The sequence below is a fragment of the Salvelinus alpinus genome, chromosome 12 (genome assembly GCF_045679555.1).
Source record: "Salvelinus alpinus chromosome 12, SLU_Salpinus.1, whole genome shotgun sequence".
NCBI lineage: Eukaryota > Metazoa > Chordata > Actinopteri > Salmoniformes > Salmonidae > Salvelinus > Salvelinus alpinus.
This window is the reverse complement of record NC_092097.1, coordinates 16,226,940-16,242,306: the sequence shown is the minus strand read 5'-3', so window position 1 is coordinate 16,242,306 and position 15,367 is coordinate 16,226,940. Positions and strand designations below refer to the sequence as shown.

The 15,367-nt window shown below is 44.8% G+C and overlaps 1 protein-coding gene across 3 annotated transcripts in view; it reads right to left on the bottom strand.

Moving 5' to 3' along the window:
* Positions 1 to 15,367, bottom strand: part of LOC139535600 (cadherin-4-like) — a 250,078-nt gene that overhangs the window by 56,369 nt on the left and 178,342 nt on the right. For all 3 annotated transcript variants that reach the window (XM_071335181.1, XM_071335182.1, XM_071335183.1), the window contains one exon: positions 3,670 to 3,825. In XM_071335181.1, the coding sequence (XP_071191282.1) occupies positions 3,670 to 3,825 (156 nt within the window). The remainder of the gene's footprint in view (positions 1 to 3,669; positions 3,826 to 15,367) is intronic.

The window sequence follows — 15,367 nt, the reverse complement described above, 5'->3', positions numbered from 1 at the left end:
AGCAGGCTCCTCTCAGGCTCTAACACCAGGCTCCTCTCAGGCTCTAACACCAGGCTCTAACACCAGGTTCTAACACCAGGCTCTAACATCAGGCTCTAACACCAGGCTCTAACATCAGGCTCCTCTCAGGCTTTAACACCAGGCTCCTATCAGGCTTTAACACCAGGCTCTAACATTAGGCTCCTCTCAGGCTCTAACACCAGGCTCTAACACCAGGTTTTAACACCAGGTTTTAACACCAGGCTCCTCTCAGGCTCTAACCCCAGGCTCCACTCTGGCTCTAATACCAGGTTCTAACATTAGGCTCCTCTCAGGCTCTAACACCAGGCTCCTCTCAGGCTTTAACACCAGGCTCCACTCATGCTCTAACACCAGGCTCTAACATTAGGCTCCTCTCAGGCTCTAACACCAGGCTCCTCTCAGGCTCTAACACCAGGCTCTAACATTAGGCTCCTCTCAGACTCTAACATTAGGCTCCTCTCAGGCTCTAACACCAGGCTCCACTCATTCTCTAACACCAGGCTCTAACACCAGGCTCCTCTCAGGCTTTAACACCAGGCTCTAACATTAGGCTCCTCTCAGGCTCTAACACCAGGTTCTAACACCAGTCTTCTCTCAGGCTCTAACACCAGGCTCTAACATTAGGCTCCTCTCAGGCTCTAACACCAGACTCCTCGCAGGCTCTAACACCAGGTTCTAACACCAGGCTCTAACATTAGGCTCCTCTCAGGCTTTAACACCAGGCTCTAACATTAGGCTCTAACACCAGGCTCTAACACCAGGCTCTAACACCAGGCTCTAACATTAGGCTCCTCTCAGGCTCTAACACCAGGCTCTAACACCAGGCTCTAACATTAGGCTCCTCTCAGGCTCTAACACCAGACTCCTCGCAGGCTCTAACACCAGGCTCTAACACCAGGCTCTAACATTAGGCTCCTCTCAGGCTCTAACACCAGACTCCTCGCAGGCTCTAACACCAGGTTCTAACACCAGGCTCTAACATTAGGCTCCTCTCAGGCTCTAACACCAGACTCCTCGCAGGCTCTAACACCAGGTTCTAACACCAGGCTCTAACATTAGGCTCCTCTCAGGCTCTAACACCAGGTTCTAACACCAGTCTTCTCTCAGGCTCTAACACCAGGCTCTAACATTAGGCTCCTCTCAGGCTCTAACACCAGACTCCTCGCAGGCTCTAACACCAGGTTCTAACACCAGGCTCTAACATCAGGCTCCTCTCAGGCTTTAACACCAGGCTACTCTCAGGCACTAACACCAGGCTCTAACACTAGGCTCCTCTCAGGCTCTAACACCAGGTTCTAACACTACGCTCCTCTCATGCTTTAACATCAGGCTCCTCTCAGGTTCTAACACCAGGCTCTAACATCTGGCTCCTCTCAGGCTCTAACACCAGGCTCCTCTCAGGGTCTAACACCAGGCTCTAACACCAGGTTGTAACACCAGGCTCTAACACCAGGCTCTAACATCTGGCTCCTCTCAGGGTCTTACACCAGGCTCCTCTCAAGTGGTAACACCAGGCTCTAACACCAGGCTCTAACACCAGGCTCTAACACCAGGCTCCTCTCAGGCTCAGGGTTGTTTATAGTTGTTTACAGTTGCCGGTCCAGTCCACTAGACCTTAACAAGCACCCAAGGACATGTATACCTTATTGATCCCTCCCATGCCAAGAGGTGTAGCAGCAGGTGTACTAACATCCACCAGCCTCATAAAGAGACCAGACACCACGGGGCCAGCCTGGCCAGGTTAGACCTCCACCTCCAACAGATGAGAGGCTCTGGAATAGTGACTGATACTGTCGGAGTAATGACAGACAGGACCTCATCTGGAACTAAGTGGACCAACAGGAACCCTGAGAGATGAGTGAGTCAGGCCAAGGAGAGATGAGAGAGGGCCTTGGACTTACTGACTGACAGTATCTTAGAGTTGGCTGCTAATCTGTTATGGAGAACTGTGTGTTTTAAGTGTTTGTTATACAGCTAAATCTGTATTTAGGATTAACAATTTTTTTTATGAGCTGGTTTACTAAGGTAACACAAACTTGATATTGTATTGTGTTATATAGGGTGGAAGGTAGCCTAGTGGTTAGAGCGTTGGGCCAGTTACCGAAAGGTTGCTAGATCGAATCCCGAGCTGGCAAGATAAAAATCTGTCGTTCTGCCCCTGAACAAGGCACTGTTCTCCGGTAGGCTGTCATTGTAAATAAGAATTTGTTCTTAACTGACTTGCCTAGTTGAATAAATAAATAAGCCCATATGGACTGGGAACAAACAAAAATGTAAATCAAATCATGTAATATAATCATGTTTACAGTAGGGCTATCAGAACGTGATGTGGTAGTGGCATTGTTATGAGATGTTGTGAGCATGTCTGAATTGTGCAGTAAGAGTTCACGGGGTAAGTCTGATGGGGGTAAACAGGCAACTGTAGACAATTTGTGTGATCCTCAAACAGAACACCCAGAACACCGCCTGTTCATTAGCAGTGGAAGACAAACACACTCCTTTTCCAAGCCGTCTCTCTCTCTGCTGAAAAACCTCAATCTAGCCTAATTGACAGCTTGAGTGGCTGCAGAAATCTGTGCTTTGTCAAGGCAATTTTTCTTTCATTTCGCACAGAAAGGAAAGTCTGACCCAAACAAGACTGTGTTGGTAAAGGGCAGTACTCGGAATCTGAGACAGCAGTACTCGTGATTCCCAGTCTTTTGCTGAGAATATGCACTTCACGACTTCTAAAATCGCTCACATTTCGCAATTTCCTTGTCCCAAATCTTTCATTCCGTCCATCCTCAACCCCAGGAAGTGGGTGCTCACATGACACGATGATGCCCTAGTTGATCCTGCCCTGCATTTCCTGGTTGCTGTAGGAAAGAAATTCCGGTACGCAAACAGTGAGCTGCTTCATTAGTGTTTACATTATTATGTGTCGAAACATCAAAAAAGAGACGGAGGCGCAGAATATGGACTTAATATGAAATAATAATGATAACATGAAATTATCTTTTTGGTTTCTGTCATGGTAGGAGTTCTGGTAGGATGCAGATGTAATATTGGTGGAGTTTGTTTTGCATGGCCCGGTGCCCCTGGTGTGTGCCGATTTCAATTAAGGACCAATGGAATGGTCTAAAATATTCAAAAAGGAACTCGCCCATTGAAAAGGCAGCTGCGTTCTCTCCGCAGCACCACCAATATGTCTTCCATCACCTCGGTCCACACGGTGCATGTTGTTGTCGCTTTCCTCTTCGCCATCATTGTTTTGGTCTAACGTGCTGAACACTCATTGGCGATTGGCAGCAGTCCTTGCCCAATCGCGTGGTAGAACTGCTCATACTACAAGATGCATGACCAAAATATCAACATATTGGACATGCCAGATATCCGACAGGAGTCTGGAGAACGGAACAGCCATCATCGGTGTGTCCTTGACCCGCTAAAACTACACGAGTCCCGATGTACTGATCCTAGCCCAAGTTCATAGAACATTTGTTGGAACATTTGTTTTGCAGTGGCAAAAAATGTGGTGAATTCGTGGCAAAACTGTGTAGTGTTTGCCTGCCATTACTGTGTCACTGTGAATTACGGCTGCCACCCTGCACAGACAGACGGACGGACAGACAGATGTGTGGAGGGACAGTAACAAGCACTGTAACTCACATGGTAGGAGGCCCTCTCCTCTCTGTCCAGGGGTCTGGTGACAAACATCTTGCCGTGCACAGGGTCGATGTTGTACACGTCAATGGGAGGCTGGTCCGCCCCTGCTCCAGTGATGCTGTAGCGGATCCCTTTCTCCAGGTCCTGGTCCGAGCGGATCTGGCAGAGGGAGATATAAACACTATGTATTACACGTTGTATGAGACAAGCACGGCTCAGAAAGGGTACAGGGCGATATTTGTGGTCCTTTGTAGCTCAGTTGGCAGAGCCTTTTGCTTGTAATGCCAGGGTAGTGGGATCGATTCCCGGGACAACCCATACGTAGAATGTTTGCACACATGACTGTAAGTCACATTGGATAAAAGCATCTGCAGCACGTCATAGAATATCACCCTGTGTTGTTTTGACTTATCCGACAGTTTAGATTGAATGAGAGCCTTAAGGTTCCAAGGTTGGTCATGAAGATTCAAGTGAGTCACAATCTAAAACTGTCAAGAGCACTTGACAGGGAATATGATGAAATGTATGATACTAAAGAAGATGTACGGTGAGGCACATGCATCTGCTCTGATCAGCCTAACACTTTCTTACAAAGAAGCCCTTTGAGGACTGAACTCAAAGGAAGAGTTGGTAAATGTGCAAGTTAGAGCTAAAGTGCAAAAGAGAAATCTGTCTGCTTGTGATAATTGGTTCTGAGAGGTGTAGCGCAAGTGAGATGGCAGATTGAAGATTAGATTTCATTTACTTTTAAGTGGTGGAAAGTTTAGACAATTTTCTCTCAATTTGCATATGTTTTTTTTAGGGCAAACTGTTTGTGTTTTTACCTTTAGAGAATCATTTTTTGTCTCTGAGGGGATTGAACCATCTCCACGGTAACAAGTCGGGAGGAGTAATCACACATTCAAATTGTAAAAATAAATCCTCTCTCTCCCTCCTATGCAATTTTCCTGGGCTGTGGGGCTGGAAATCATGCGTGAAAATGAAATTACTTCATCCGACGACCGGCAACTGGCTTTTGCATAAAACATTTCTCTGTTTGAACATGATACCCTTCTCTTAATTTCCTACACATCCATCCTAAACTCACTCACTACCTGCCACAGCAATCTCTTTTCCATGAGCTTCGACTGTCGTCTTTCCCATTTGCAATCAATTCAAATAGGAGACATAATGGCTAATATACAGGTAACTGCCAAAATAAAGGAAACACCAACATAAAGTGTCTTAATAGGCTGTTGGGCCACCACGAGCCAGAACATCTTCAATGCACCTTGGTATAGATTCTACAAGTGTCTGGAACACTATTGGAGGGATGTGACACCATTCTTCCAATATAAATTCCAACGTTTGGTGTTTAATGGTGGTGGAAAATGCTGTTCCATAGAATCTCCTATAAGTGTTCAATTTTGTTGAGATCTGGTGACTGAGACGGCCATTGGCATATGGTTTACATTGTTTTCATGCTCATCCGGCATTTTTATACATGATGGGATGTTAATTGCTTACTATCTCAGGAACCACACCTGTGTGGAAGCATTTGCTTTCAATATACCTTGCATCCCACATTTACTCAAGTGTTTCCATTATTTTGGCAGTTACCTGTACATGTGTTGTGTGTAACACTTCAATCTTTCTGAGATCGTGTGTGGGCAGTAGGGCATTTTATCGCAGACGTTATCTATCAAAGCACTCAGGCAACTCTGATCAGTGTGACTGACTGACTGGAAGCACTGTTCTGTGATGATTACTCTCTCCATCTAATCAGACGTATTCCTCTCCACCCACAGACCCACATCTCTAGTCACACTGACTGGATGTGGCTACGCAACACTGGAATTTCAATCTCAAATGCGTTTCAGAGAGAGGTCATGTAGAATAACAGATTGCTCACACATACTGCTTCCTTGAATTAATATCACCTCTATTAAGAGTTGAGAAACATGCGGAGGCTGTATATTCTTCCCTATCCCAAAAAATGTAGAGTCAAATATATTAGTAAAACACACATTCTAGTTGCGGAAAGGTACAGAATTCTTTAACAGAGCGGGAATGTCTACATACAACAGTATTTTCCCCCTGTGTACAAATGAGGCAGCTCCTGTAGGCACCCATGTCTGTGTGTACTGAAATGTTTGACAGGTAAAGGATTCACTCTGCGAGCTCTAACGTGTGCATCAAAATGACTATTTCAGTTGAATCATTCAGGAGGCCGCCATGTGGAAAATACACATCTGAAATTTCCACATGCCTTGGATCCGCATCCAGATTCCACACCCAGGCATGCGGTCTCTTCATAGAACATCAAAGCCACGCTGTGTTGATGACATGTTAAGTTTAATAGACCCAAGAGGAAGGAAGCTTTCACATGTCACTTCGCCTCTGCTTCTAGCTGCTTAGAATTCCACTTTAAGGCCACTTGAGACCAGATGTCACATTCTTGGAGTGTCTCTTAATGAACACTCGTTGTATCGATAAATTGAATAAATGAAGAGGTGCGGAATCTCAGAGTCCTGGGACTCCCCTGAGTGACGACTGCTCAATTGAGTTGTTTGAATGGAGTGCTAATGATGAAAGGCAGCTTTTCTATCCTTCCGTCTCGCTCTCTCCCTCCCTCCCCTAGATGGGATAGACTAGAAGATGTAAAGGACGGGTTGGTTCTGTGTCTGACAGAACAGATATCTGATAAGTGACACATTTGTAGTTCTTTAAGAGTGGCTGCCTTAATTACTGTCAACCGTGGACAGAGGAAGAATCAGATGATAAATTAGCATTCTGTTTAACTCTCCGGGGAGAAAGAGAGGGAGAGGCAGCAAAACACAGACAGAATCTAAAGGAATACATTTCCATTTATTTAGCACTGCTGTGCCTCTAATTAGTTCACTAGTGGGACCTTTCAGTCGGTCCATTTAATTGATTCAAGTGTTTTTGATTGCGCCTGTCCATTTGATGTCTACACTGATAGGGAGTAATTTGATGTCTACACTGATAGGGAGTAATTTGATGTCTACACTGATAGGGAGTAATTTGATGTCTACACTGATAGGGAGTAATTTGATGTCTACACTGATAGGGAGTAATTTGATGTCTACACTGATAGGGAGTAATTTGATGTCTACACTGATAGGGAGTAATTTGATGTCTACACTGATAGGGAGTAATTTGATGTTTACACTGATAGGGAGTAATTTGATGTCTACACTGATAGGGAGTAATTTGATGTCTACACTGATAGGGAGTAATTTGATGTCTACACTGATAGGGAGTAATTTGATGTCTACACTGATAGGGAGTAATTTGATGTCTACACTGATAGGGAGTAATTTGATGTCTACACTGATAGGGAGTAATTTGATGTCTACACTGATAGGGAGTAATTTGATATCTACACTGATAGGGAGTAATTTGATGTCTACACTGATAGGGAGTAATTTGATGTTTAGTTGATGTTGGTCATCTTATTTCTTTCTCGTTCAACATTGGATTTTTCCATCCTCAAATTATTCGCAAGAACCCAGAAATAAATAAATCAACAAAGAAAGACCTTGTGGACAGATATATTTAGTAAGGTGTGCTACAGGCTCATATATAAATGGGAATCTGAGGTTTACACACTTTGATAGTTTAAAAAAAAAATGGTTCAAGGCCAGGCCGCACAAATTCCTTCATTCTATGACGTCTCTCTCCTTATTTTTGTAGGCCGTCATTGTAAATGAGAATTTGTTCTTAACTGACTTGCCTAGTTAAATAAAGGTTGTGGGGGGGGGGAGAACCGAGTTTGGGAAACCCTGGTGTAAAGTGTAAATAGTAGGGAGATAGTTGTAACCCTTACTAGCTAACATTGTCATTAAAAAGGCCACTACTTTGTACCACTCTCTACCGTGGAGAAAGATGAAGTAGCACTAGTCTGAGGTGGCACCTCAACAGTACATGTAGAGAGAGTCAGAGGGATAAGAAACAGTTACCATCAGCCCTGAGACATTGTGACCGTGCGTTGGATAGTAAGAGGGGGTGATGACAGACAGATCGGGCAATGCCAGCCAATCAGGAGACAGGAGATGACTAAGCCTTCTGGGAACCTCTCTGCCACACTGCAGCCGTCACAACTGTCACCCCTAATTAAGAGCTCTCTGCAAATATCTGCATGGCTTTAATGGGAATTATATGCGACACCACCATTTATTCTCAATGTCTGACTGGTAAGTTAACGCTCTCTTTCCCTTTTCCCCCTTATTTTCTCAACTCCCCTCTGTCTCTCTGCAGGACTCTGCCGCTCTCTTAGATGCACATGCACACACAAACCAATGTCTAAAGTACTTGCTAAATAGATGTGTCAGCAGTCAGAATAGTGAGAATAAGATTGCTGTTCACAGGCTTTCCTTTAGGGGGCGCTACAGGCGATCATACAGGGCAGTGATCAGGATGGATACTTCCTCATAGGGGCGTTTAGTGTCTTTGATAACAAGAGGCTACATGATTGAAGTGATATTCAAAGACAGTATAGAGTATGAGAAAAATGAAATCCCAGAGAAGCACAGGAATCTCTGAATCCTCTCTGTTTTGTGCGAAGCCATTTCATTCTGATGATGCATCCTTTTTTCATTCAGTATCTTTGTTCCTTTTGTTCAACATCAGGGAAATGGCAAAAGTACATGCTTTGTTTGACTCCCCCTAAATGTAAGTGTTGTCTTGCTGTGATCTTTCCTGCTGTATGCTTGTCTGTCTTCAAAGAGCTGACAGAAAAGATATATCTGGTTTTGATGATAGAGAAATTCAGATTCTAGCATAGGGCATTTATTACAAACAAAGTGATAGAGAGAGAGAGAGAGAGAGAGAGAGAGAGAGAGAGAGAGAGAGAGAGAGAGAGAGAGAGAGAGAGAGAGAGAGAGAGAGAGAGAGAGAGAGAGAGAGAGAGAGAGAGAGAGAGAGAGAGAGAGAGAGAGAGAGAGAGAGAGAGAGAGAGAGAGAGAGAGAGAGAGAGAGAGAGAGAGAGAGAGAGAGAGAGAGAGAGAGAGAGAGAGAGAGAGAGAGAGACTGAACAGACTGAAATAAAATACCAACTAGGCGATATTCAAAGCTCAAGTTTTTCCAGCCTTCAAAGTTTTCCGTCCTCATACAAAATAAAATAACAACCTTACATGCAAGAATGCAAGCATATAAAAACATGCCAGTTTAGTGGCACTGGAAAACAAAATGAATTGTTGAGATATTTTTTAAAATAGTCACAGTGGAGGTATGCCTGGAGAAGAAGCTGCACTGAGCTCAGGTTTAATATCTCTCAAGTGAGAGCCACTGACAGCCACAGTCGCACACAGTTATCCCTGATCCCATAAAGAACAGCTGTGTCTGCGGCTCTGCACACAGGGTACTCCATTATGGATCGGAAGCTGAATGGGAAATGAACAAAGCACAGTGCCAGGGCACTGAAATATGGATTTTAGTTTCTGCTCCCTCTCCTTCGTTACCCCCTCTCCTCTCTCTCCCCTCTGTTCCCTCTCTGCCCCCGCTCTCTCTCCCTCTCTCTCTTCCCTCCCGCGCTGTCATTCCCTGAACAGGTACCACAGAGAGGAGCTCCATCAATATAAATGAGCAGTAGTAGCCACCTGAGGAGGAAGTATTCCTGGGCTGCTATTGACATTCACACTCAGACATTCTACTCCATTCTACTCCATACACAATGTCCTATTGAGCTAAATCCTCTCAGCCCACGGAGCAACTTGGCCTAATCCTCTACTGCAATAATTGGCCAAATATCCATTACTTTATCTCAGTGAAAAGTTGAAGAATATGTGAAAGATATGTGGGGACATGATGCATAGGCCTACTTCTTTGTGTGTTCAACTGCTCTCCCTAAGAGATGCTTTGATCCGGGGTAAGAGAAGAGAAGAAATACCCCAAAATACAGCAACAAATATGTATTGTCACAAACACCAGATAGGTGCAGTGAAATATGTTGTTTTACAGGGTCAGCCATAGTAGTACGGCGTCCTTGGAACAAATTGGGGTTAAGCGCCTTGCTCAATGGCACATCAACAGGTTTTTCTACTTGTCGGCTCGGGTATTCAAACCAGTGACATTTCGGTTACTGACCCAACACACTAACCACTAGGGAGATAGTGTTAGGTAAGAAAACAAAGAGGTGAAGTAACAGGAGAGAAAACAACTCCAGAGAAAATAAATATACATCTGCAGAGACACATCTCCAACCTCATAGTCATATCACATAAACAGGCTACATTTACGCTTTACAGCGCCAGCACCACTTTCCCAATACAAACAGCATCACATTAAAGACATGCTTTCAGAGAGACTTCATGTCTTCACCGAGAGGCTCTGAGCTTGAGAGTAACCTTGTTGCAAACAGATTTCTTGACACATACATTTTTTCCACACCTGGTCTTACTCTGAAATATTCTACAAATTGGTGGTTTGGCCATTGTATCGCAGGCACAAAAACACACGGACACACATATGCACGCAAGCACATGCACACAAACATATTATTACCCTGACGGAGGTGCAGCACGTGGGGTAGAGGGGATAATTAGAAAGAGTACAAATATTAATGGAAATTAAAAACAGACTAACAACCCCAATTATTACATTAGCCGGCCAATTTAGATCAAAGCTCAGAGAAGCCAGCAAGGATTTGTTGAAATAGACCAGTGGCCTCTCTGCATTAACAATCATCCCCATCCAGGAAGAATAGAGTAGAAACAGCCACACATTCTGCCTGCAAGTCAGACTGCAGTATAAAGCCAGCCACATTCCCTTGCTCTCCAGGCTGAATGGATGAGGCAGAGGGCAACACTGCTTTTTTCTCCACCCCATAAAGACAGAGGGCCCTGGAGACAGATGACTCGTTAAATGGCTGCTTTCTTCCCGGTCCCTGAGGTTTCTTAACACAAGGACAATAGGCAGATCCCAGGAGACGGCCGTACAGGGAAACACACTATGTATAATTAGAGTAAAGATGTGGCTGCTGCCGTTTGGTGGGGGAGGAGGAGGAGGAAGGGGAAGAGGAGTGGGAGGGGGGGGCAGGTTGGGTTTGTGCTGCTGCTGCAGTTTTCCTCCACCGCTGCTTGCTAACCTCCCTCCCTTCTATTGCCCAATCTACTTCCACGACTCAATCTCACCAACACTTCCAATCCGGCCAATCACCAACACCCTGAGGCTACATTAGCGCCCTATTGGCAAGCTGTGGGCAACCAAAGCCTGGCGAATCAGGTGGAGCCAGGAGCTGAATGGATTTTTTGGTTTGGCTGTGGGAGGTGCGAGGCCTGCCAATGAGGGCTCAGGAGTGGCATTGTGTGTCTCTGAGGGAGGCTGCCAGAGGGGTCAAGGCTGAGGACTGCAGGCTGACAGTTATTTAGTGAGGGGCAGAGCTCTCTGTCAGTCAGTGGAGGCAATGCCTTTGTACAGCTAGGTCCGCTGTAATGGGACTGTCACCCTCTAATTGTCCAACTGGGATGCTGCAAATACAGGCACAAGCACTTAGGACACAAACGTGCGGGCTCAAGCGGGGACACACACACACACACACACACACACACACACACACACACACACACACACACACACACACACACACACACACACACACACACACACACACACACACACACACACACACACACACACACACACACACACACACACACACACACACACACACACACACATCCTATACAAGTTTCCTAATGCATTTTAATGTTACGTTTTTAATAAAAACTAGCGGTAACATAGAGACATTATGCTAGACTAAAATAACAGTGGAATATGAATGTATTAATAAACCAATAAAGTGTTCCCATCTAGTTCTGAATAAACAGCATTACCATGCCATAGAGATTATTCTCTCCCACACATACACCAACTCCAGCTGCTGAACTGAACACCAGGTTTATTGAGTCGAGAGACAACAGGGTTTCATTTAGTGCCAAAACGGGTTCCTGGAAATGGTGCACAGTTGTGTACAACGTCATCCATTTCTCATGATATGTAACGTCCTGCAAAGACGTACATTTTAGTTTCCTGCAATTCGTAACATATGTTACGAATTCAAATTTCGTACAATATGTTACGAATTTGTAAGTGCTGAATCTCACCGGAGAAATCATCAGAGCGAGGGAAACAGCGCCCTCTGTCTCAGTATGTGTAGCCCATGTATCTGTTGCTGTCTGGACCAAAAGAGTACAACATGTTGCCGCCGTAGCATTTGATTGATCGATCCCAGCAAGCATTTGGCCAGTTTGGATTTGGCTTCAGATCACTCAACTCACTTCCTTGGCAAAACATCATTTTCAGAAAAACTTCTCCGTTTCTGGTCTGCTTGTGTTGATGTCCTGCAGTAGCTAGTGTGCTAAATCGTCCCTTTCCTAAGCCATGGATGGAGATGGGGATTTGGACTTGTAGTTTTGATGGCGATTCTGATCTAACCATAAATGAATATGTTGTGCCACTGGCCTGAGACGATTGAAGTTCAATATGTAGCCTAGTAGGCTCACATTAACCAGCTAGCTAGCTAACTTAGCTGGTTCATTGTTGCCCATGGGAGGAAGTCAGTCTAGCAAGCATTTTAGCTAGGTAGCCTATGACAACAAAAACTAAAATTGTACTGTATGACAGAGCCATAGACCCATTTTGCCAACATGAAAGAGAGGAGGATGGCATTGACGTTCAACTAGTCTACAAGCAGGATGAAGGTCTACACCTGTTGTATTCGGCGCATGTGACAAATAACGTTTGATTTGTAATATGGCTTTTTACTGGCTTTGCTTGGCTTCCTCAGGGATTTTACCCACGCACCGCTACTGAACTTGATAACTCCATAACACCTATCCTGAGGTGAGGTCTCATATTAGGGATCATTGGTTGTCTTTAGTAAAGGAACAACATGAGCCTAGTCTGATTGGTGTCTGCCTCATTGTCCTTGACATGGTGAAAAGAATGTCATAACTTTCCAAAGCACACCGTCCAGATTACAGCTCCAACCCACTTCAGAGTGGGCGTTCGCCTTCACATACCAGGACTTCAATCAAAGGCCCTCTCATTCCATTCTTCTGCTTTGCCCAAGGACTGTGTTTTTACAACCTTACCTCCTATTTCCATCCCTTCTTTTATCATGATTTTGTTCTTTGGTGTGTCTGTCTGACTGGCAGTCAGTGGTGAGGCTTGGTGGAGAGGAGAGAGCGAAGCAGAGAGGCTCATCTTACCTCGTTTGGACTGGTTTCCATCAGATGTGGCTCATTGGGTCCAGTCTTAGGTGCTGGAGGAGACAGTTGACATGCGACTGCCACAAATGGCCTGAAACTAATGCTGCTCTCTCTCACCTCATAGATTTACTATGCTCTTCAAATGGCTTATATCTCCCTCTCTCCTCCTATCTCAACTGTCCCCTTTTCTCTCTTTCATTTATCTGCCCCCTCTATCTGCTATCTATTTAGGCCTAGCTGTTTTTCAATCTCTATTTCTATTCCTCTTCCCTCTGTCATGAGCAAAAAATGTATTTGACAGTGAAGGCATCGGAAGCATATTGCATTCTACCACAATGGTAAACCATTGCCACCAAAGCAACACTTCTTGAGATTGATCATGAGTGAATTGCACATAAAACCTCTGCAGTGGAATGCTGGGGCTGTTAGTTTCACTCTGATAATTTCCCCTCTGTTCATAAGGGGAAGGGGTTTACTCAATGTGTCATGCAGTAATGTCCCTTATAAACGTGTTTAATAAACCGATCCTGGACCAACACACCACTGCAGCAGCAGCTGGACTGTCTAGGATTTTCAGCACTGCACAGGGGAGAGAGAGAAAGAGAGGAGATGGTGAATGGTGATGGTGGGTGGTGGTGGGTGGTGGAGGTGATGGGTGGCGGGGGTGGGTGGTGGTGTGTGTTGGAGGTGGTGATGGTGGTGGTGGGTGGTGGGATGTGATGGTGGTGGTGGAGGTGATGGGTTGCGGTGGTGGGTGGTGGTGTGTGGTGGAGGTGGTGATGGTGGTGGTGGGTGGTGGGATGTGATGGTGGTGGTGAGTGGTGGTGTGTGGTGGAGGTGGTGGTGGTGGGTGGGTGGTGGTAGTGGTGGGTTGTAATGGTGGTGGTATTTGGTATTTTATTAGGATCCCCATTAGCTGTTGCAAAAGCAGCAGCTACTCTTCCTGGGGTCCACACAAAACATGACATAATACAGAATGACATAATACAGAACATCAATAGACAATAACAGCTCAAGGACATAACTACAGTTGAAGTTGGAAGTTTACATAAACTTAGGTTGGAGTCATTAAAACTCGTTTTTCAACCACTCCACCAATTTCTTGTTAACAAACTATAGTTTTGGCAAGTCTGTTAGGACATCTACTTTGTGCATGACACAAGTCATGTTTCCAAAAATTGTTTACAGACAGATTAGTTAACTCATAATTCACTGTATCACAATTCCAGGGGGTCAGAAGTTTACATACACTAAGTTGACTGTGCCTTTAAACAGCTAGGAAAATAGAAGCTTCTGATAGGCTAATTGACATAATTTGAGTCAATTGGAGGTGTACCTGTGGATGTATTTCAAGGCCTACCTTCAAACTCAGTGCCTCTTTGCTTGACATCATGGGCAAATCAAAAGAAATCAGCCAAGACCTCAGAAAAACAATTGTAGACCTCCACAAGTCTGGTTCATCCTTGGGAGCAATTTCCAAACGCCTGAAGGTACCACGTTCATCTGTACAAACAATAGTACGCATGTATAAACACAATGGACCTCGCAGCCATCATACCGCTCAGGAAAGAGACGTGTTCTGTCTCCTAGAGATGAACGTACTTTGGTGCAAAGTGCAAATCAACCCCAGAACAACAGCAAAGGACCTTGTGAAGATGCTGGAGGAAACGGGTACAAAAGTATCTACATCCACAGCAATATGAACATAACCTGAAAGGCCGCTCAGCAAGGAAGAAGCCACTGCTCCAAAACCTCCATAAAAAATGCCAGACTACGTTTTGCAACTGCACATGGGGACAAAGATCGTCGTTTTTGGAGAAATGTCTTCTGGTCTGACGAAACAAAAATAGAACTGTTTGGCCATAATGACCATCGTTATGTCTGGAGGAAAAAGGTGTTCTTGCAAACCGAAGAACACCATCCCAACCGTGAAGCACGGGGGGTGGCAGCATCATGTTGTGGGGGTTCTTTGCTGCAGGAGGGACTGGTGCACTTCACAAAATAGATGGCATCATGAGGGAGGAAAATTATGTGGATATATTTAAGCAACATCTCAAGACATCAGTCAGGAATTTAAAGCTTTGTTGCAAATGGGTCTTCCAAATGGACATTGACCTCAAGCATACTTCCAAAGTTGTTGCAAAATGGCTTAAGGACAACAAAGTCAAGGTATTGGAGTGGCCATCAAAAAGTCCTGACCTTAATCCTATTGAAAATGTGTGGGCAGAACTGAATGGTGGAGGGTGGTGGTGGTGGTGGGTGGTGGTGGTAGGTGAGGATAATAAGGATATGGCCGGAGCCAGACATCCCTGGAAAGAACAGTAAAATCAGATGATTAAAGTGGACATCAGACTCCCTCCACTCCAGGCCAGCACTAATGGACTTAAAACAGAGAACAGTCCCTAATTGGAAACCAACTGGCTGATCATGAATGTTGTGTGTTTATTGTTTATTATCCAGACTCTGTTTTAGATGTAATTGGGGTTAAA